This window comes from Scyliorhinus canicula, chromosome 16, assembly GCF_902713615.1.
Source record: "Scyliorhinus canicula chromosome 16, sScyCan1.1, whole genome shotgun sequence".
NCBI lineage: Eukaryota > Metazoa > Chordata > Chondrichthyes > Carcharhiniformes > Scyliorhinidae > Scyliorhinus > Scyliorhinus canicula.
In genome coordinates this window covers 90,765,239-90,786,437 of record NC_052161.1, presented here as the reverse complement: position 1 = coordinate 90,786,437, position 21,199 = coordinate 90,765,239, and the positions used below count along the sequence as shown (strand labels likewise).

The 21,199-nt window shown below is 50.1% G+C and overlaps 1 protein-coding gene across 1 annotated transcript in view; it reads left to right on the top strand.

The window, feature by feature from the left end:
- The window catches only part of LOC119951030 (oxidized low-density lipoprotein receptor 1-like), a 53,356-nt gene that overhangs the window by 14,149 nt on the left and 18,008 nt on the right, over positions 1-21,199 (top strand). The window contains exons 3-4 of the mRNA XM_038774064.1: positions 1,596-1,682; positions 18,704-18,823. Of these exons, the coding sequence (XP_038629992.1) occupies positions 1,596-1,682; positions 18,704-18,823 (207 nt within the window). The remainder of the gene's footprint in view (positions 1-1,595; positions 1,683-18,703; positions 18,824-21,199) is intronic.

The window sequence follows — 21,199 nt, the reverse complement described above, 5'->3', positions numbered from 1 at the left end:
GGTTGTTTCCACTGGCGGGTGAAAGCAGAACCGGGGGCATAGCCTCAAAATAAGGGGAAGTAGATTTAGGACTGAGTTTAGGAGGAACTTCTTCACCCAAAGGGTTGTGAATCTATGGAATTCCTTGCCCAGTGAAGCAGTTGAGGCTCCTTCATTAAATGTTTTTAAGGTAAAGATCAATAGTTTTTTGAAGAATAAAGGGATTAAGGGTTATGGTGTTCGGGCCGGAAAGTGGAGCTGAGTCCACAAAAGATCAGTCATGATCTCATTGAATGGTGGAGGAGGCTCGAGGGACCAGATGGCCTACTCCTGCTCCTAGTTCTTATGTTCTTATGTGTCTGTTGCACCTTCATTTTGTGTCTGATGCACCTTAGTTTCATGTCTGTTACAGATTAGTTGCGTGTCTGTTATAGCTTAGTTATGTGTCTGTTACAACTTCATTATCTGCCTGTTACACCTTAGTTCCATGCCTTTTTTGCACTTTAGTTATGTGTTTGTTACACCTTAGTTATGTGCCTATTACACCTTATTTATGTCTCTGTTGCATCTTAGTTGTGTGCCTGTTACACCTTAGTTATGTGTCTGTCACACCTTCATTAAATGCTGTAACACCTTAATTATATCTCTGCTGCTCCTTAGTTATATTTCTCTTGCACGTTAGTTATGTATCTGTCACACTTTGGTTATGTGTCTGTCACACCTTAGTTATGTGCCTGTTACACCTTAGTTATGTGTCTGTCACACCTTAGTTAAATACTGTAACACCTTAGTTATCTCTCTGTTGCACCTTAGTTATATCTCTGTTGCACCTTAGTTACATGTCTGTTACATCTTAGTTGCATGCATGTTACACCTGCGTTATGTGTCTTTTACACCTGTGTTATGTGTTTGTTACACCATAGAAATTGTCTTTGTTCCACATTAGTTACGTGTTTGCTACAACTTAGTAATGTACCTGTTACAGCTTAGTTATGTGTCAGTTACTCCTTGTTTCCTTTCTACATCAGTACAGGTCTGTTAAACAATGATTACAAATTGAATTTCCTTTCTCACACACCTCAGCAATATACCTCTTTCCTATCAGTGACACCTCAATCACATGGAAGTTACATTTTAGTTACATCCTAGTTACATGCGGGTCCTGCATCTGTTCGAATTCTGTAATGCTTCCATTGCACTTTAATTCTGTGCATGTTATGTCTTAATTGTGTTTAACGTACCACACATAACACATACGTTGAATCCTAACTGTGTGTCCATTGGGCCTCAGTCACATGACCCTCATATCGTTATGTTAGTTACTCCTCAATTTCCATGTGTTCTCGTCACATGTTCGACTTGGCACGGGTGTGAGTTAAGTCGTTACTAATTCACAGTTACGTGCCAGCTGTACGTTGCTGGTAGAGAAAAGGTTTGCGATGCACGTGACTATGTCCTTGTTACATTTTGTTTTGTGTCAGATTTGTGGTCATGGGGATATGTGTTGTTGTTGTGTCGTTGTCCTCTGTGTGCCAGCTACGTCACACGTACTGACCAGAGATCCTCAGCGTTCCTCACACCTTCTCACTGACTCTCTCTATCTCTGTTTCTCACAGCTGAACCGGAGACAATTTACGCTCAAGTAAGCTTCAAGCCAAAGAGCCCCCAACAGAACCAAGTCCCAGAGGTGACCCCGGACAAAGGTCAGTCATCCTTGGAGCGTGGGGGGCAGAGGTCATGGTGGTTCTCGACAATCCAGGGGTGGGATCATGTGGTGAAGGGGGAAGGAATTCACTGCTACACATGTGTCGAGATTTACACACGGAATCATTTACTCTCAAATATCTGTTCACATTAACATCGTAAAGTTCACGGAAATCAACCCCAAACTTTCTAAATTCACCAGATTGTGTCAAATCCCATTGACGCCTTCGCTATCTCTGTAACCCCCATCCAGCTGGAGAAGCGGTGAAGAGAGAAGGACTGACTGAGAGTAAGGAAAAGCTGATGGGACAGAGTTATCAGGTGTGCTTCAACACAAGGGCAAGGGGGGTGGTCATACTGTTGAACAAAAGGGCAGCCATTACAGTGATGATATTCAATGGTTAGTGGGACCCTGGAAGGGGCCCCAGTGGTACTTATAAATATATACGCCCAAAACTGGGACATTGCGAGTTCAATAAAAAGACCATGGCAGAGATCCCCGACTTAGGCTCCCACCAACTCATCAGGGGGAGACTTCAACTGAGTGCAATATCCAGAAACAGACAAATCTAGCCCGAGAACAGGAGCTACAACAGGGAGGGAGGCTGCCAGAGGGGGGAGGGTGGACTAATGGAGGTTCAACCTGAGGGAGAAGGAATTCTCCTTCATCTCCCCCTTCCACAAATCCTATTCCCACATAAACCTCTTCACAGTGGGTAAGTCGGTGCTTCCAAGGGTGGTAGAGGTGGAATATTCGGCAATAGTAATCCAGGACCATGCTCCATATGACATGCATGTGAGGTTGTAGACAGGCTGGGCCCAGAGCCCCCCATGGAGGCTGGACATCGCCCTCCTCACCGACAAGGCGTTCTGTGATGTCACAAGGCAGCAATGGGACCGTAACCTGCGACCAGAACAGGGAGGTCTGTCCCTCCACATTCTGGGAGGCACTAAAGGCGGTGATCAGGGGGGAAACAATAGCGCCCAGGGCTCTTAGAGTGAGGAAGGAAAAGCCGGCTAGGCAGCGGCTGGTGACTGGATATTGGAAGTGGATTGATGGTATTCCATGGCCCTGACTGTGGGGCTGGTGGTGGAGAGGAAAACGCTACAAATGGAATCTAACCTGCTCTCCACTGGGAATGCAGTGAACCAGTTCCACCAGACACGGGAGGGCTTTTATGAGCACCGGAACAAGGCTAGCCAGCCTACTGGCTCACTAGAGAGGAAGCAGGTAACCTCAAGAGAGGTAGCACAGGTAAGGGACAAGAATGGCAGGGTGATCACGGTTCTAGACGAGATCAACAGAGGCGTCACAACTTTTACCAGGGGCGGTACACCTCTGAGCTCCAGACAGGGACTCAAAGATCAAACAGTTCCTCGACGGGCTGGGCATTCCAGTTGTGGGAAAGGAAAAGGGACAGTGACTGGAAGCTCCGTTAGGACTGATGGAGATCGTGGAATATTAACTCCAGGCAATCGGGAAAGCACTGGGATCGAAGGGGTTCTCAGTGGATTTCTATAAGAAGTTTGTGGGAGATTTTCAATGAATCGCTGTTGAGAGAGGTCCTGCTGCCCACGCCGGCACAGGCCTCGATCTCACTGATCCCTAAATAAGACAAAGACCCGACTGAATGTGGGTCACAGAGACCCATTTCACTCCTGAACATTGATGCCAAAGACTGGAGAGCCACTTGCCAGAAGTAACCGCATTGCTCAGGCACTGGCCAACGTGGCGCAGACACAAAGGGAGGTGGCCCGTTTCAGAGGGAGATGGTGTAGTCACTGGCTGATGTGACACAAACCCGAAGTTGCGGACCCTGGTCAAGAGCAGAGTGGGCCTCCAGGACTGGCAGTGCCAGGTGGCGGGGCAACTTCAGGCGATGGCTTCGTTCGCACCACCTTCCCACGGAATAGCCCTGGGGCCCATCGGGCAATCTGAGGGAGGAGGAGGTGATGGTTCCCGTGCCGGTGACTCCTGAAGGGTAGGTGCCGGAACACTGCAGCACCTCGGACTCCCTCCCTCCTGTCCCTGGTGCATCGGCTCGACAACGGGTGGAACAGGATGTCACCATGCCACCTGGGAAGCCCGAGCAGCAGCCAGGCCCAGTCACCCCAGAAGATGCTGCCAATGGGAACTCAGGTCACAGGGTAGGAATCACTGCAGGCCACCTCCACTCCGACTGTACTGCCTGGGGAACCACCTAGGTGTAGCGTTAGGGCCCTTTAGGCCAGAAAGCTAGACACTAGTTAAGTCAACATGGATTTAGTAAGGGGAGGTCGTGCCTGACGAACCTGTTAGAATTCTTTGAGGTGGTGACAAGTAGGTTAGACCAGGGAAACCCAGTGGATGTGGTCTATCTGGATTTCCAAAAGGCCTTTGATAAGGTGCCACACAGGAGGCTGCTGAGTAAGGTGAGGGCCCATGGTGTTCGAGGTGAGCTACTGGCATGGGTTGAGGATTGGCTGTCTGACAGAAGGCAGAGAGTTGGGATAAAAGGTTCTTTTTCGGAATGGCAGCCGGTGACTAGCGGTGTCCCACAGGGTTCAGTGTTGGGGCCGCAGCTGTTCACCATATATATTAATGATCTGGATGAAGGGACTGGGGGCATTCTATCGATGTTTGCCGATGATACAAAGTTAGGTGGTCAGGCAGGTAGTGCTGAGGAAGTGGGGAGGCTGCAGAAGGATCTAGACAGTTTGGGAGAGTGGTGCAGGAAATGGCTGATGCAATTCAACGTGAGAAAATGTGAGGTCTTGCACTTTGGAAAAAAGAATCCAAGCATAGACTACTTTCTAAACGGTGAGAAAATTCATAATGCCAAAGTACAAAGGGATCTGGGAGTGCTAGTCGAGGATTCCCTAAAGGTAAACATGCAGGCTGAATCTGTGATTAAGAAAGCGAATGCAATGTTGTCATTTATCTCAAGAGGGTTGGAATATAAAAGCAGAGATGTGCTACTGAGCCTTTATAAGGCTCTGGTTAGGCCCCATTTGGAGTACTGTGTCCAGTTTTGGGCCCCACATCTCAGGAAGGACATACTGGCACTGGAGCGTGTCCAGCGGAGATTCACACGGATGATCCCTGGAATGGCGGGTCTAACATATGATGAACGGCTGAGGATCCTGGGATTGTATTCATTGGAGTTTAGAAGGTTAAGGGGAGATCTAATAGAAATTTACAAGATAATACATGGCTTAGAAAGGGTGGACGCAAAGAAACTGTTTCCGTTAGGCGAGGAGACGAGGACCCATGGGCACAGCCTTAGAATTAGAGGGGGTAAATTCAGAACAGAAATGCGGAGACATTTCTTCAGCCAGAGAGTGGTGGGCCTGTGGAATTCATTGCCGTGGAGTGCAGTGGAGGCCGGGACGCTAAATGGCTTCAAGGCAGAGATAGATAAATTCTTGATGTCGCGAGGAATTAAGGGCTACGGGGAGAATGCTGGTAGGTGGAGTTGAAATGCCCATCAGCCATGATTGAATGGCAGAGTGGACTCGATGGGCCGAATGGCCTTACTTCCACTCCTATGTCTTATGGTCTTATGGTCTTAGTTGGCACGGGTGCAGTGCACAGTTTAGTTATAGGGGCTGGGGCATAAACCTGTAAATATTTGTTTACCTGTGACCACTGTTACAAACTGCTTCGGTACTCTGTCTGATTGATGTGAGGTGTGGGCTGGCCAGAGGAGGGGGGGGGGAATGGGCGGACCTAATGGCTCCCCACATCCCCCTCTCCCCCCCAACCGACTGTGCCCGCCACCATCAGCCCAGGGAATCGATGGGACCGTGTGATGGAATGGCCAGCTCGCATGCAGGGATCAGCCAGGTGGACGGTGGAAAGTGCTCCCGTTGGCAGGAGTCGGGAATTGTCAGGCAATGTGGAGCACCAGAGCTCATGGTGGATTTTCATCATCCTCCATCCCATGGACCAGACCCAATGTTACTGTCAACCCAGGGCCCGCACCCCAGAGTGAGGCAGATATGTATCAGGGAGGGAGTTGCAGGTGGTGGGGTGGCCGGGAGGGGGTTGGGGCTGTGGGAGTTTAAGGCTGTGGGGGTGGGATGTGGTGTCCGTGCCCCTGGCCACTCCCCCACCGCCCTGCCGGTGAACCTGGAGGCGATCAGAACGTTCCATGAATGTTGATCCTGGCACACATGCCCTGCAGACACCCTTGCCTGCTTGGGCACCATGTCCTGCCCATCCTCACCATCCCTCGTATCCTCCTCATAGGACAAGGCCTGGCGTTCATCCTTCTCCTCCAGCACATCGCCCCTCTGCTGCACGATGTTATGGAGGATGTAGCTGGCCACCACGATGCCAGTGACCCTCTCTGCGTCATACTGGAGGGCCCTTCCAGAGTTGTCCAGGCACCTGAATCGCATCTTCAGGAGGCCCAAGCACCACTCGATCATGTTGCTGTATGCGCATTGTTGTAAAGGGTCTCTGCGTCGGTCTGTGTCATCCACATAGGCAGCAATGGCCGCAGCGATTGCCCTTCACCCAGGAACCAAACTCCAGCCAAGTGGAGGGGCTCTCAAACATGTCAGGAAGCATTTAATGTGCCAGGATGATGGCATCGTGTACCCTGTCCGGGTATCGGGCGCAGAGGTGAATGATGTGCAGCTGACGGTCACATATCAGCTGCACGTTTATCGATACTTCCCCAAATTTGACTGGGACTCACTTAGTGCGAGGGGCTTGGACAGGGCAGCGTTTGCAAGGAGCATCCAGGATGGCTTCTTAAAATGATATGTAAATAGTCCAACGAGGGAAGGGGCTGTACTGGACCTGGTATTGGCGAATGAGCCCGGCCAGGTGGTAGAGGTTTCACTGGGGGAGCATTTCGGGAACAGTGACCACAATTCAGTAAATTTTAAAGTGCTGGTGGACAAGGATAAGATTGATCCTCGAGTGAATGTGCTAAATTGGGGGAAGGCTAATTATAACAATATTAGGTCGGAACTGAAGAACATAGATTGGGGGGCGGATGTTTGAGGGTAAATCAACACCTGACATGTGGGAGGCTTTCAAATGTCAGTTGAAAAGAATTCAGGACCGGCATGTTCCTGTGAGTAATAAGGATAAATATGGCAAGTTTCGCAAGAGATATTGTAGGCCTCGTTAAAGAAAAAGGAGGCATTTGTCAGGGCGAGAAGGCTGGGAACAGACGAAGCCTGTGTGGAATATAAGGAAAGTAGGAAGGAACTTAAACAAGGAGTCAGGAGGGCTAAAAGGGATCACGAAAAGTCATTGGCAAATAGGGAAAAGGCTTTTTACATGTACATAAAATGCAGGAGGGTAGCCAGGGAAAGGGGTGGCCCACTGAAGAATCGGCAAGGGAATCTATGTGTGGAGCCAGAAGAAAATGGGCGAGGTACTAAATGAATACTTTGCATCAGTATTCACCAAAGAGAAGGAATTGGTGGATGTTGAGTCTGGAGAAGGGTGTGTAGATAGCCTGGGTCACATTGAGATCCAAAAAGACGAGGTGTTGGGTGACTTGAAAAATATTAAGGTGGAGAAGTCCCCAGGGCCTGATGGGATCTACCTCAGAATACTGAAGGATGCAAGAGAGGAAATTGCTGAGGCCTTGACAGAAATCATTGGATCCTCACTGTCTTCAGGTGATGTCCCGGAGGACTGGAGAATAGCCAATGTTAATCCTTTGTTCAAGAAGGGCAGCAAGGATAATCCAGCGGACAACAGGCCGGTGAGCCTTATGTCAGTGGTAGGGAAATTACTGGAGAGAATTCTTTGAGACAGGATCTACTCCCATTTGGAAGCGTATTAAGTGGTCATATTAACAAGAGGCAGCACGGTTTTGTGAAGGGGAGGTTGTGTCTCTATAACTTGATAAAGTTTTTCGAGGAGGTCACAAAGATGATTCATGCAGATAGGGCAGTGGATGTTGTCTATATGGACTTTAGTAAGGCCTTTGACAAGGTCACTCATGGCAAGATGACAGAGGTGGCAAGATGGATACAGAGCTGGCTCGGTCACAGAAAGCAGAGAAGGGTGATTTTCTGAATGGAAGATTGTGACTAGTGGTGTTCCACAGGGATCTGTGCTGGGGCCTCTGTTGTTTGTAGTATGCATAAACGATTTGGAGAAAAATGTAGCTGTTCACGGATGACACCAAGGTTAGTGGAGTGGCAGATAGTATTGAGGATTGTCAGAGATTACAGCAGGACATAGTTAGGTTGGGGACTTGGGCAGAGAAATGGCAAATGGAGTTTAATCCAGACAAATGTGAGGTAATGCATTTTGGTGGGTGTTACATGGAGGAGAAATATACAGTAAATGTCAAAGCTTTTAGGAATGTAAAAAGTCAGGGAGGTCTGGGCGTGCAGGTCCACAGATCTTTGAAAGTGCTATACAAGTGGACAAGGTAGTCATGAAAGCATACGGGATGTTTGCCTTCATTGGACGGGGCATCAAGTATAAAAACTGGCAAGTCATGCTACAGTTGTATAGAAACTTGGGAAGGCCGCACTTGGAATATTGCGCACAAGTTTGATTGCCACACTACCAGAAAGATATGGAGGCTTTTGAGAGGGTGCAGAGGAGATTTACTGGGATGTTGCCTGGCTTGGAGGGTGTCAGCAATGTGTAGAGGCTGAATAGACTTGGACTGTTTTCATTGGAATGACGGAGGTTGAGGGGCTACCTAATAGAGCTCTACAAGATTATGAGAGGCATGGATTGAGTGGATGGGCAGGCACTCTTTCCGAGGGTGGAGGGGTCAGTCGCTAGAGGTCATAGATTTAATGTCCATGAGGCAAAGCTTAGGGGCGATGTGCAAAGCAGGGTTTTTACACAGAGGGTGGTGAGTGCCTGGAACATGTTGCCAGGGGAGATTGTGGAAGCAGATACATTTACAGCCTTCAAAAGGCATCTTCACAAATACATGGATAGGACGCATGTAGAGGGATACGGAACAAGGAAGGACTGAGGGTTTTGGCCAAGGTTGGTATCATGAATAGCCCAGGCTTGGAGGGCCGAAAGGCCTTTTCTTGTGCTGTACTATTCTTTATTCTTTGTTCTGTAACCTCCTCCCAATCTCTGTAACCTCCACCAGCCCTAAAACCCCTCCCTATCTCTGTAACCTCTTCCAGTCCCTAAACCCTCACTATCTCTATAAACTCCCCCAGCCACTACACCCTTCACTATCTCTGTAACCTCCTCCAATCCGTATACCCCTCCCTAACTCTGTCATCTCCTCCAGCCTCGACACCCATCCCTATCTCTGTAACCTCTGCCAGCCCCAACACCGCTCACTATCCCTGAAACTAACCTCCTCCAGCCCCGACAACCCCCTTATTTCTGTAACTTCCTCCAGGCCCTCCAACCTCCCTATAGAACATAGAACATTACAGCACAGTACAGGCCCTTCGGCCCTCGATGTTGCTCCGACATGTAAAACCACTCTAAGGCCCATCTGCCCTTATCATCCATATGTTTATCCAATGACCATTTAAATGCCCTTAATGTTGGCGAATCCACTACTGTTGCAGGCAGGGCATTCCATGCCCTTACTATTCTCTGAGTAAAGAACCTACTTCCGACATCTGTCTGATATCTATCTCCCCTCAATTTAAAGCTATGTCCCTCGTGTTAGCCATCACCATCCGAGGAAAAAGGCTCTCACTGTCCACCCTATTTAATCCTCTGATCATCATCTATGCCTCAATTAAGTCACCTCTTAATCTTCTTCTCTCTAACGAAAACAGCCACAAATCCCTCAGCCTTTCCTCATGAGATCTTCCCTGCAGACCAGGTAACAACCTGGTAAATGTCCTCTGCACCCTTTCCAATGCTTCCACATCCTTCCTATAATGCGGCGACCAGAACTGCACGCAATACTCCAAATGCGGCCGCACCAGAGTTTTGTACAGCTGCAACATGACCTCATGGCTCCAAAACTCAATCCCTCTACCAATAAAAGCTAACACACCGTACGCCTTCTTAGCAACCCTATCAGACTGGGTGGCAACTTTCAGGGATATATGTACATGGACACCGAGATCTCTCTGCTCATCCGCACGACCAAGAATCTTACCATTAGCCCAGTACTCTGTATTCCTGTTACTCCTTCCAAAATGAATCATCTCACACTTTTCTGTATTAAACTCCATTTGCCACTTCTCAGCCCAGCTCTGCAGCTTATCTATGTCCCTCTGTAACCTGCAACATCCTTCCGCATTATCCACAACTCCACCAACTTTAGTGTCATCTGAAAATTTACTCACCCATCCTTCCACGCCCTCCTCCAGGTCATTTACAAAAATGACAAATAGCAGTGGTCCCAAAACAGATCCTGTGGTACACCTCTAGTAACTGAACTCCAGGCTCATTTCCCATCAACCACCACCCTCTGTCCTTTTACAGCGAGCCAATTTCTGATCCAAACTGTTAAATCACCCTGAAACCCTGATTCTCATGCCTCTGTATTTTCTGCACTAGCCTCCCGTGGGGAACCTTCTCAAATGTTTACTGAAATCCATGTACACCGCATCAACTGCTTTAGCTCATCCACCTGTTTGGTCATCTTCTCAAAGAACTCAATAAGGTTTGTGAGGCATGACCTACCCTTCACAGAACCGTGTTGACTATTCCTAAGAAAATTATTCCTTTCTGGATGATTGTAAATCCTGTCCCTTATAAATCTTTCCAAGATTTTGCCTACAACAGAAGTAAGGCTCACTGGTCTATAGTTACCGGGGTTGTCTCTACTCCCCTTCTTGAACAAGGGGACAACATTTGCTATCCTCAAGTCCTCTGGCACTATTCCTGTAGACAATGACGACTTAAAGATCAAAGCCAAAGGCTCAGCAATCTCCTCCCTAGCTTCCCAGAGAATCCTAGGATAAATCCCATCCGGACCAGAGGACTTATCTATTTTCACACATTCCAGAATTGCTAACACCTCCTCCTTATGAACCTCAAGCCCTTCTAGTAGCCTGTATCTCAGTATTCTCCTCGACAACATTATCTTTTTCCTGCGTGAATAGTGATGAAAAATATTCATTTAGCACCTCTCCTATCTCCTCGGACTCCACGCACAACTTCCCATCTCTGTCTTTGACTGGCCCTACTCTTACCCTAGTCACTCTTTTATTCCTGACATGCCTCTAGAAAGCTTTAGGGTTATCCTTGATCCTACCTGCCAAAGACTTCTCATGTATCCTCCTGGCTCTTCTTAGCTCTCTCTTTCGGTGCTTCCTAGCTAACTTGTAACTCTCGAGCACCCAGCTGAACCTTCACATCTCATCTTTACATAAGCCTCCTTCTTCCTCTTGACAAGTGATTCAACTACTTTAGTAAACCATGGTTCCCTCGCTCGACCACTTCCTCCCTGCCTGACAGGTACATACTTATCAAGGACACGCAGTAGCAGTTCCTTGAACGAGCTCCACATTTCAATTGTGCACATCCCCCTCAGTTTCCTTCCCCATCCTATGCATCCTACGTCTTGCCTCATTGCATCATAATTGCCTTTCCCCCAGCTATAACTCTTGCCCTGCGGTATAGACCTATCCCTTTCCATCGCTAAAGTAAACGTAACTGAATTGTGGTCACTGTCAACAAAGTGCTCACCTACCTCCAAATCTAGCACCTGTCCTGGTTCATTACCCAGTACCAAATCCAATGTTGCCTTGCCTCTTGTTGGCCTATCGACATACTGTGTCAGGAAACCCTCCTGCACACATTGGACAAAAACGGACCCATCTAAAGTACTCGATCTATAGCGTTTCCAGTCAATATTTGGAAAGTTAAAGTCCTCCATAACAACTATCCTATTACTTTCGCTCCAATCCAGAATCATCTTTGCAATCGTTTCCTCTACATCTCTGGAACTTTTCAGAGGCCTATAGAAAACTCTCAACAGGGTGACCACTCCTTTCCTGTTTCTAACCTCAGCCCATAATACCTCAGTAAACAGGTCCTCATCAAACGTCCTTTCTGCCACCGTAATACTGTCCTTGACTAACAATGCCACCCCTCCCCCTCTTTTACCACCTTCCCTGAGTTTACTGAAATATCTAATCCCTGGAACCTGCTTACTCATGACCTCACTACTCTCAACCTCCTGTATGCTGGAGCTACAATTCAGGTTACCAATCCCCTGCTGAGTTAGTTTAAACTCTCCCGAAGAGCATTAGCAAATTTCCCCCCCCCCAGGATATTGGTACCCCTCTAGTCCAGGTGTAGACCATCCTGTATGTTGAGGTCCCACCTCCCCCAGAATGAGCCCAATTATCCAGGTATCCAAAATCCTCCCTCCTGCACCATCCCTGTAGCTACGTATTCTACTGCTCTCTCTCCCTATTCCCCGTCTCACTAGTACGTGGCACGGGTAACACCCAGAAATAATAACTCTGTTTGTTCTAGCTCTAAGTTTCCACCCTAACTCCTTGAATTCCTGCCTTATATCCCTATCCCTTTTCCTACCTATGTCGTTGGTGCCTTTGTGGACCACGACTTGGGGCTGCTCCCCCTCCCTCTTAAGGATCCCGAAAACACAATCCGAGACATCACAGACCCTGGCACCTGGTAGGCAATACACCAACTGCGAGCCTCTCTCATTCCCACAGAATCTCCTATCTATCCCCCTAACTATGGAGTCTCCAATGACAAATTCTCTACTCCTCTCCCCCCTTCCCTTCTGAGCAACAGGGACAGACTGTGCCAGAGACCTGTACCCCATGGCTTACCCCTGGTAACTCATCCCCCCACCAGTATTCAAAATGGTATACTTGTTACTAAGGGGAACAACCAAAGGGGATCCCTATACTGACTGCTTCCTCCCAGCCCCTCTCACTGTCACCCATCTATCTTCATTCTTCGGAGTAACTACAGCCCTGAAGCTTCTATCTATGACCACCTCTGCCTCCCGAATGATCCGAAGTTCATCCAACTCCAGCTCCAGTTCCCTAACACGGTTTCAGAGGAGCTGGAGATGGGTGCACTTCCCACAGGTGAAATCAGCAGGGACACTGACGGCGTTCCTCACCTCAAACATTCTGCAGGAGGAACATTGCACTGCCTTCCCTGCCATCCCCTCTCGATAAAACAAGAAAAGGAAAGGAAGAGCTTATCTGATATTCACTCAACCCCTTAGGTTAGAGGATGTGGAAGGGTGGGGAACACTACAAGTGTAGCGTCTCGGGTTTAGCAACCGCCCAACTTATATTCAGGCACTACACACCTTCCCAGAAATCCCCACGGCCGACTTCCGGTTTCCTGCTGCTCTGAAACAAAAAAAAACAAATCCAAAGAAAAAAAGTTGTTAAAAAACAAAGGCCGCTTCTCCTGTAAGGTAAGTTTTTAAAACGGGAATCTTACCTTCCCGACAGCCCCCTGGTTACTGCTCTCGCTGAAAAACTGAAGGCCGCTTCTCCTGAAAGGTAAGTATCTCTGTAATTTTCTCCAGCCTCTACACCCCTATCTCTGTAACCTCTTCCAAACCCCTACCTCCCTCCCTATCACTGGAACCTCCTCCAGCCCCTACCACACTCCCTATCTCTGTAACCTCCAACAACCCTCAGAGGACTTTGCGCTCCTCCAATTCCGGCCACTCGCGCAGCACCTGATTCCCATCGCTCCAGCAGTGGCAGACATGCCTTCAGCTGTCTGGGCCCTGAGTTCTGGAAATCCCTTCCTCTCCACCTCTGTCTCTCTCTCTCTCTAATATCTTAAGACACTCCTCAACTCGACCTGTGTAATCGAGCTCTCAGTCATCCATCCCTATGTGGCTGCCTCCTGCACAGGGCACTGGGATGTGAAATTAGTGTGATTAACGGGTGCAGAGGTGATTCACCAGGATGTTGCCTGGGATGGAACATTTAAGTTATGAAGAGAGTTTGGATAGGCTAGGGCTGTTTTCACTGGAGCAGAGAAGACCAATGGGCAACGAGGTGCTCAAGATTCTGATGGGCATGGACAGGGTGGATAGGGAGCAGCTGCTCCCCTTAGTTGAAGGGTCAGTTACAAGGGGACACTAATTCAAGGTGAGAGGCAGGAGATTTAGGGGGGATTTGAGGAAAAACGTTTTCTCAGAGGGTGGTGATGGTCTGGAATGCACTGCCTGGGAGGGTGGTAGAGGCGGGTTGCCTCATATCCTTTAAAAAGTCCCTGGATGAGGACTTGGCACATCATAACATTCAAGGCAATGGGCGCTTCCGGTGGCGGCCGTGGAGTGAGTGGTTGCACATTTGGTGGCTCCCGCTCAAGGTGCAGATTTTCAGTCCTTCCCCACCCGAATGGTGTGGTATTTGAGGGTGAAAGGTCTGTGAGTGCCCAGGGAAGGTAATGCTCCTCTGCTGATGCCGGTGTCTGGATCAGTGGACGAGAAATGCCACGAGAAAGAGAGAGTAGCTGGAGCCACAGCTGAAGATGGTGAAGATGGCGGAGAGCAAGAGGGCAGCGCTACCCGCCCAGTGGTCAATAGAGCAGCTGGTGGAGTTTTTGAATAATAAATTCCAGCAGCAGAGGAAAGACGCTTTGGAGGATTTGGCTGAGGTGGTGGAGCCACTCAGGGCTGCGATTGAGAGAGTGGAGCAGAGGCAGGAGGCTCCGGGCCTGGCGATCCAGAAGGTGGAGGAGGCAATGGGGGAGCATGAGGAGCGGCTGGCCTCGCTGGAGACGGAATTGGGGATAGAGTTGAGCAGCCAGAAAAGGCTGAGAGAGAAATTGGAGGACCTTGAGGACCAGCCCAGGAGGCAGAATTTGAGGATTAGTGGGATGCCTGAGGGCACCAAGGGAGCAGAGGCCGCAAGTATGAGGTGAGCATGCTGGGAAGGTTGGTGGGGGAGGGGGCCTTTGACCGGTCCATCGAGGTGGTTCGGTCACACAGGACACTGTGGAGGAGGCCGCAGGTGGGGAAGCCGCCGAGGGTAGTGAGGCTGCAAAGACACTAAATTTCGTGAAGCGTTCCATATTTTTGTGCAGCACGATAGCACAGTAGTTAGCACTGTTGCTGCAGAGCTACAGGGTCCCAGGTTCGATTCCCGGCTTGAGTCACTGTCTGTGTTCCTCCCACAAATCCTGAACGACGTGCTGTTAGGTAATTTAGACATTCTGAATTCTCCCTCTGTGTACCCGAACAGGAGCCGGTATGTGGCAACTTAGGTTTTTCACAGTAACTTAATTGCAGTGTTAATGGAAACCTACTTGTGACACTAAAGATTATTATTATTGGTATTGATTTTTGGACAAGGAGCAAATTCTGAAGTGGGCGAGCAGAACAAGAAATGGATCTGGGAAGGGAGTGAACTGCGGATTTACCAGGACCTGGGTGCGGAGCTGGAGAAACGGAGGGCCGGGTTCAACCGAATAAAGTTTTCCTTCTGTAGGAAGGGGGTGAAGTTTGGGGTTTTGTACCCTGCCCGCTTGTGGGTGACACACCAAAAACAGGAATTTTATTTTGACTCACCGGAGGAGGCGATGGTCTTTATGAGGGACCATGGACTGGGAGGAGTGGGAGGACAGTGAACTTTGGAGAGGAGCTTCGTGTTCAGTGTGGGGAACATGGGTTAGGCAGTCTGGGGTGGGTTTCGATGGGGGAGCGGTGATGGTGCCTTTTTTTTCTCTATGTTTGTTGGAGGTTGGGAGGATCAGGGGGGAGGGGTGGACTGGAGGTGTGAGGGGAAGTCAGAGGACAGGGGCGGGGCCACCATGCTAGCTGGGTGAGCTAGTTAGCTGCAGTGAAGGCGGTGGAGGGGGGGGGGGGGGTTGCCAGGAGGAAGGCATGGAGGGGCAGATGGGGTTGGTTTTTTTGTTTGGTAGTGGTGAGGGGGAGGGGAGGGGCCGTGGGGGGAGGTAGAAATTGCTGACATGGGTGTGGTTGATGTGGCGTAGTTGGGAAGGGAGAGATGGCAGCGGACATCTAAGAGCTGACCTGGAGGGGCATGTGACGTGGGCTGGGGGCCAGCTTAAAAAGGGATATGGATAATCAGCAGGTGAGGGGGGTGGGAGCCTTCTGACCAGGCTGGTCATGGGGAATGTGAGTGGGTGGAATGGGCCGGTTAAACGGTCACGTGTGTTCACACATCTGAGGAGTCTGAAGTCGGACATTGTGTTTTTCCAGGCGACACACCTGAAGCTGGGGGATCAGACGAGGCTGAGGGAGGGATGGATGGGCAGGTGTTCCACTCGGGGCTGGACATGAACACAAGGGGGTGGTGGTGTTGGTAAAGAAGAAGGTGGCTTTTGAGGTGGGGAGCATTGCGGCTGATCCGGAGGGTTAGGTATGTGATGGTCAGTGGGAAGCTGGAGGGGATGTCGGTGGTCCTGGTGAATGTGTATTCCTCAATTGGGACGATGCGGACTTCATGAGGTGGGTGTCAGGGAGAAATCTGGACCTGGATACGCATTGGCTGATTAAGGGAGGATATTTCAATACCGTTCTGGACCCGAGGGCAGCACGGTGGCGCAGTGGTTAGCACTGCTGCCTCACGGTGCCGAGGTCCCAGGTTCGATCCCGGCTCTGGGTCACTGTCCGTGTGGAGTTTGCACATTCTCCCCATGTTTGCGTGGGTTTCACCCCCACAACCCAAAGATGTGCAGAGTGGGTGGATTGGCAACACTAAATTGCCCCTTAATTGGAAGAAATGAATTGGGTACTCTCAAAAAAAAATACAGTCTTGGACACGCGTCTGGATCGGTTGAATCCTAACTCATCAAGGATGTCGGCGGTGGCGAGAGAGTTGATGGGGTTCATGGAGCACATGCGGAGGTTGGACCCATGGAGGTTCGGGAGGCCAAGGGCAAAGGAATTTTTGTACTTCTCCCATGTGCACAACGTGTACTTCCAGATCAATGAGTTTATTATGGGCAAGGCGCTGCTGGCGGGGGTGGCCGACTCGGAGTGCCTGCCGGTTGTGGTTTCTAACCGCGCATTGGGAGGATTTGTAGGTGGTTCAGGAGGAGGCCTATCAGCCACAGTGGAGGTTGGCTGTGGCATTGTTGGTGGATGAGAGAGTGGGCTATGTGGAGTTGAACGACACGGGGGAGGTCACAGCCATCATGCTGTGGCTGAACAAATCTGATGAGTTTCGGGTACTTTGGGTTGCATCATGGGACTAGACAAGGATGTCCACTCTCTCTGTTGCTTTTCGCCTTGGTGAAGGTGCCGTTGACAATGGCACTTCGTTTGTGAGGAGGGGTGGGGGGTGGTGTCGAGCATCGGGTATCCCTATATGTGGACAATTTATTATATATCTCGGACCCAGTGGGCAGCATTGGAGGGATTATGGAGATTTTGGGGAAATATGGCCGGTTTTCATGGCATAAGCTGAACATGGGAAAGATCGAGGTGTTCCCGATCAATGACAGACGGCAGGAAAGGAGATTAGGGGAGTTGCCGTTCAGGGTGGTGGGGACGAGCTTTAGGTATTTAGGAATCCAGGTGACACGAGGCTGGGCCCAGCTACACAGATTGAACTTGTCTTTATTGGTGGAGGGAATGAAGGTGGATTTTAAGAGGCGGGATGTGTTGGCCCTGTCGCTGGCTGGGTGCGTGCAGGCGGTGAAAATGATGGTGCTGCCCTGGTTTCTGTTCATGTTCCAGAACATCCCTATCTTTGTCACCAAGTTGTTTTACAGGAAGATTAATTGGATAATTTAGGGGTTTGTGTGGATGGGGAAGACACCGTGGGTGAGGCAGGTGTTCTTTGATAGGGGGCGAGGGACAGTGGAGGCTGGCGTTGCCGAATTTGATCAATTACTATTGGGTGGGAAATATTGCAATGGTGAGGGAGTGAGTTGTGGAGGAGAGGTCGGTCTGGGGGAGAGTGGAGATGGCGGCATGCAGGGGAACGCGTTTGAGGGCTCAGTTGTTGGCACCTCTTCCGTTCTCGTTGACCAGGTCTTCCTGAGCCCGGTGGTGGTGTCGGTGTTAAGAGCATGGAGCCTCTGCAGGAAACATTTTGGGCTGGATGGTATGTCGCTGTGGGCGCCGATTTGTGACAACCATAGGTTTGTGCGGGCGGGGCTGGGTGCAAGGGTTCGGGGGTGGCGGCAGGAAGGGAATGAGTAAGCGCAAGAGGAAGGAGGAGCTGGGGGAGGAGATGCGGGCTGGGATGTGGGCGGACGCCTTGCGGAGGGTGAACATGTCCTTGTCGTGTGCGATGTTAAGCCTCATCCAGTTTAAGGTGGTACATAGGGCCCACATGACAGAAGCGAGGGTGAGCGGGTTCTTTATGGGGAGGAGGATAGGTGTGGGCGGTGCACGGGGTGGGGTGGGGGACCAACAAATCACATCCACATGTTCTGGGCGTGCCCAAGACCAAGGGATTCTCGGATGTTATGTCCAAAGTTTTGGGTGTGGGGCGGTCCCGGATTGAGAGGTGGCGATATTTGGGATGCTGAAAGATCCGGGTGTCGCGGGGTGGTGGTGGGGGAGAGAGACCGGTGTATTGGTCTCTGCCTCCCTGATTTCCCGGAGAAGAATTTGTTGTGTTGGCGGGAATCGGAGCTGCCAAAGGCGGGAGTGTGGTAAACGGCCTGGCATAGTTCCTGAGGCTGGAGAAGGTCAGGTTCACTCTGTGGGGGTCAGTAGAGGGCTTCACCCGCAGGTGGAAACCGTTCATTGATTTCTTCAAGGAGGTTGAGGCGTCGGGGGAGCGGGGTTTTGGGTGGGGATAAGGGGGTAAAAATTGGGAAGGCAAGATGTTGTGGGGTGTTGGTATTAGGGGAGGTTGGGGATTTGTGGTTTGTTCAGGTTGATGGGTTGTTCTTCTGATATTTTCTGGATATATGTAAAAAGACATGAATAAAAATATTCCAAAAAAATTCAAGACTATGAGGCAAGTGTTGGCAAATAGGACAGGTCGGCAGGTCAGCTGTCTCTCATGCATTGGTGCAGACTCGATGGGCCGAAGGTCCTCTTCTGCAATGTGTTATTCTGTGACTCTGGGTGTTGGGGTTGTTGTTCATCTCTTGAACGGATGTAGAAATGTCAACATTGTTCCGTCAAGTTATACAAGGTTCCCAACATTCTCAACTTCTCTATTTCAGATCAAAGCAGACATGAGACAGCTGGAGGAAGATGCTCAGGAACTTCGACACATCTTGGCCTGGTCGCCCTAATTGCCTTAATCTCCCTTTTCGTAATTATTATAGGACTCATCGTATATGGTAAATAGAAAAACATCAGCCTGAAAAACTCTGATATACTCCACACACCTTAATCGTAATACACTGATATACTCCACACCCCTCAGGGTAATACTTTGATATACCCCACACCCCTCACAGTAACACTCAATGTGTTCCACACCCCTTACTGAAACACTATGATATACACCACACTCCTCATTGTAACACTCTGGGCCGGGATTCTCCCCTAACTGGCGGGGCGGGGGGTCCTGGCGTGATGGAGTGGCGTGAACCACTCCAGTGTTGGGCTGCCCCAAAGGAGCGGACGACTCCGTACCTTTCGGTGCCAAGCCCAACATTGAGGGGCTAGGACCGTGCCGGAGTGGTTGGCGCTCCACCGGCTGGCGGGAACAGCCTTTGGCGTCACGCCAGCCGGGTCCGAAGGGACTTCGCCAGCCTGCGGAAGTCCGCGCATGCGCCGGAGCATCAACGGCTGCCGACGCATGCGCAGGGGAGGGGGTCACTTCCGCCTCCGCCATGGTGAAGACCATGGCGAAGGCGGAAGGAAAAGAGTGCCCCCACAGCACAGGCTCGCCGGCCGATCGGTGGGCCCCGATCGCGGGCCAGGCCACTGTGGGGGCACCCCCCGGGGCCAGATTGCTCCGCGCCCCCCCAGGACCCCGGAGCCCGCTCGCGCCGCCTGCTCCCTGTCGGTAAGGTAGATGGTTTGATCCACGCCGGCGGGAAAGGCTTGACAGCAGCGGGACTTCGGCCCATCGCGGGCTGGAGAATCGGCAGGGGGGCCCGCCGACCGGCGCGGCGTGATTCCCGCCCCCGCCAAATCTCGGGTGGCGGAGAACTCGGGACACGGCGGGGGAGGGTTTGACAGCGGCCCCTGGCGATTCTCCGACCCGGCGGGAGGGCGGAGATTCCCGCCCCTGATATATGCCACACCCCTTACAGTAACACTCTAATATACCTCATACACCTCACTGTAACACTGATATATCCCAAATCCCTCACTGTAACACTGATATATCACACACTCCTCACAATAACACTCTAATATACCCCATACACCTCACTGTAACACTCTGATATACCCCACAGCCCTCACTGTAACACTGATATATCACACACTCCTCACAATAACACGCTGATATACCCATACCCTCACTATAGCACTCTGATATACCCCACACACCTCACTGTAACACTGATATATCCCAAATCCCTCACTGTAACACTGATATATCACACACTCCTCACAATAACACTCTGATATACCCATACCCTCATTATAGCACTCTGATATACCCACACCCTCAATGTCAAATTCTGATAAGTCCCACGCACCTCACTGTAACGCACGTACATCACACAGTCCTCACAACAACATTCTGATATATCCTACACCCTCCCTGCAACATTATGACATATCCCACACCTCTCACTGTAACACTCATTTATCCTACATCCCTCACAGTAAAACTCTGAGGTATCCACCTCCCCCCCACACTGTAACATTCTACTATCTACCACACCTCTCACAGTAACACTATATATCCCACACCCCTCACTGTAACTCTCTGTTATATCCCACACCCCTCACTGTAACTCTCTGATATATCCCACACCCCTCACTGTAACTCTCTGATATACCCCACACCCCTCACTGTAACAGTACATACATAGAGTACATAGAACATACTGTGCAGAAGGAGGCCATTCGGCCCATCGCATGTGCACCGACCCACTTAAGCCCTCACTTCCACTCTATCCCCATAACCCAATAACCCCTCCCAACCTTGTTTGGTCACGAAGGGCACTTTTATCATGGCCAATCCACCTAACCTGCACATCTTTTGGACAGTGGGAGGAACCCGGAGCACCCGGAGGAAACCCACGCAGACACGGGTAGAACGTGCTGACTCCGCACAGACAGTGACCCAACAGGGATTCGAACCAGGGACCCTGGCGCTGTGAAGCCACAGTGCTTATCACTTGTGCTACCGTACTGCCCACTCTGATATATCCCACACCCTTCACTGCAACATGCTGATATAGCCCACTCCCCTCATTGCAATTCTCTGAAATATCCCGCTCCCTCACTAACTCTCTGATATATCTAACTAACACCTCTCACGGTAATACATTGACATATCCCACACCCCTCACTGTAACACTCTGATATATCCCACACCCCTCACTGTAACTCTCTGATACAATAATAATCTTTATTGACACAAGTAGGCTGACATTAACACTGCAATGAAGTTACTTTGTAAAGCCCCTAGTCTCCACACTATTTTTCTTTTTTTGCGCACACTGAGGGAGAATTCAGAATGTCTAAATTACCTAACAGCACATCTTTTGGGACTTGTGAGAGAAAACTGGAGCACCTGGAGGAAACAT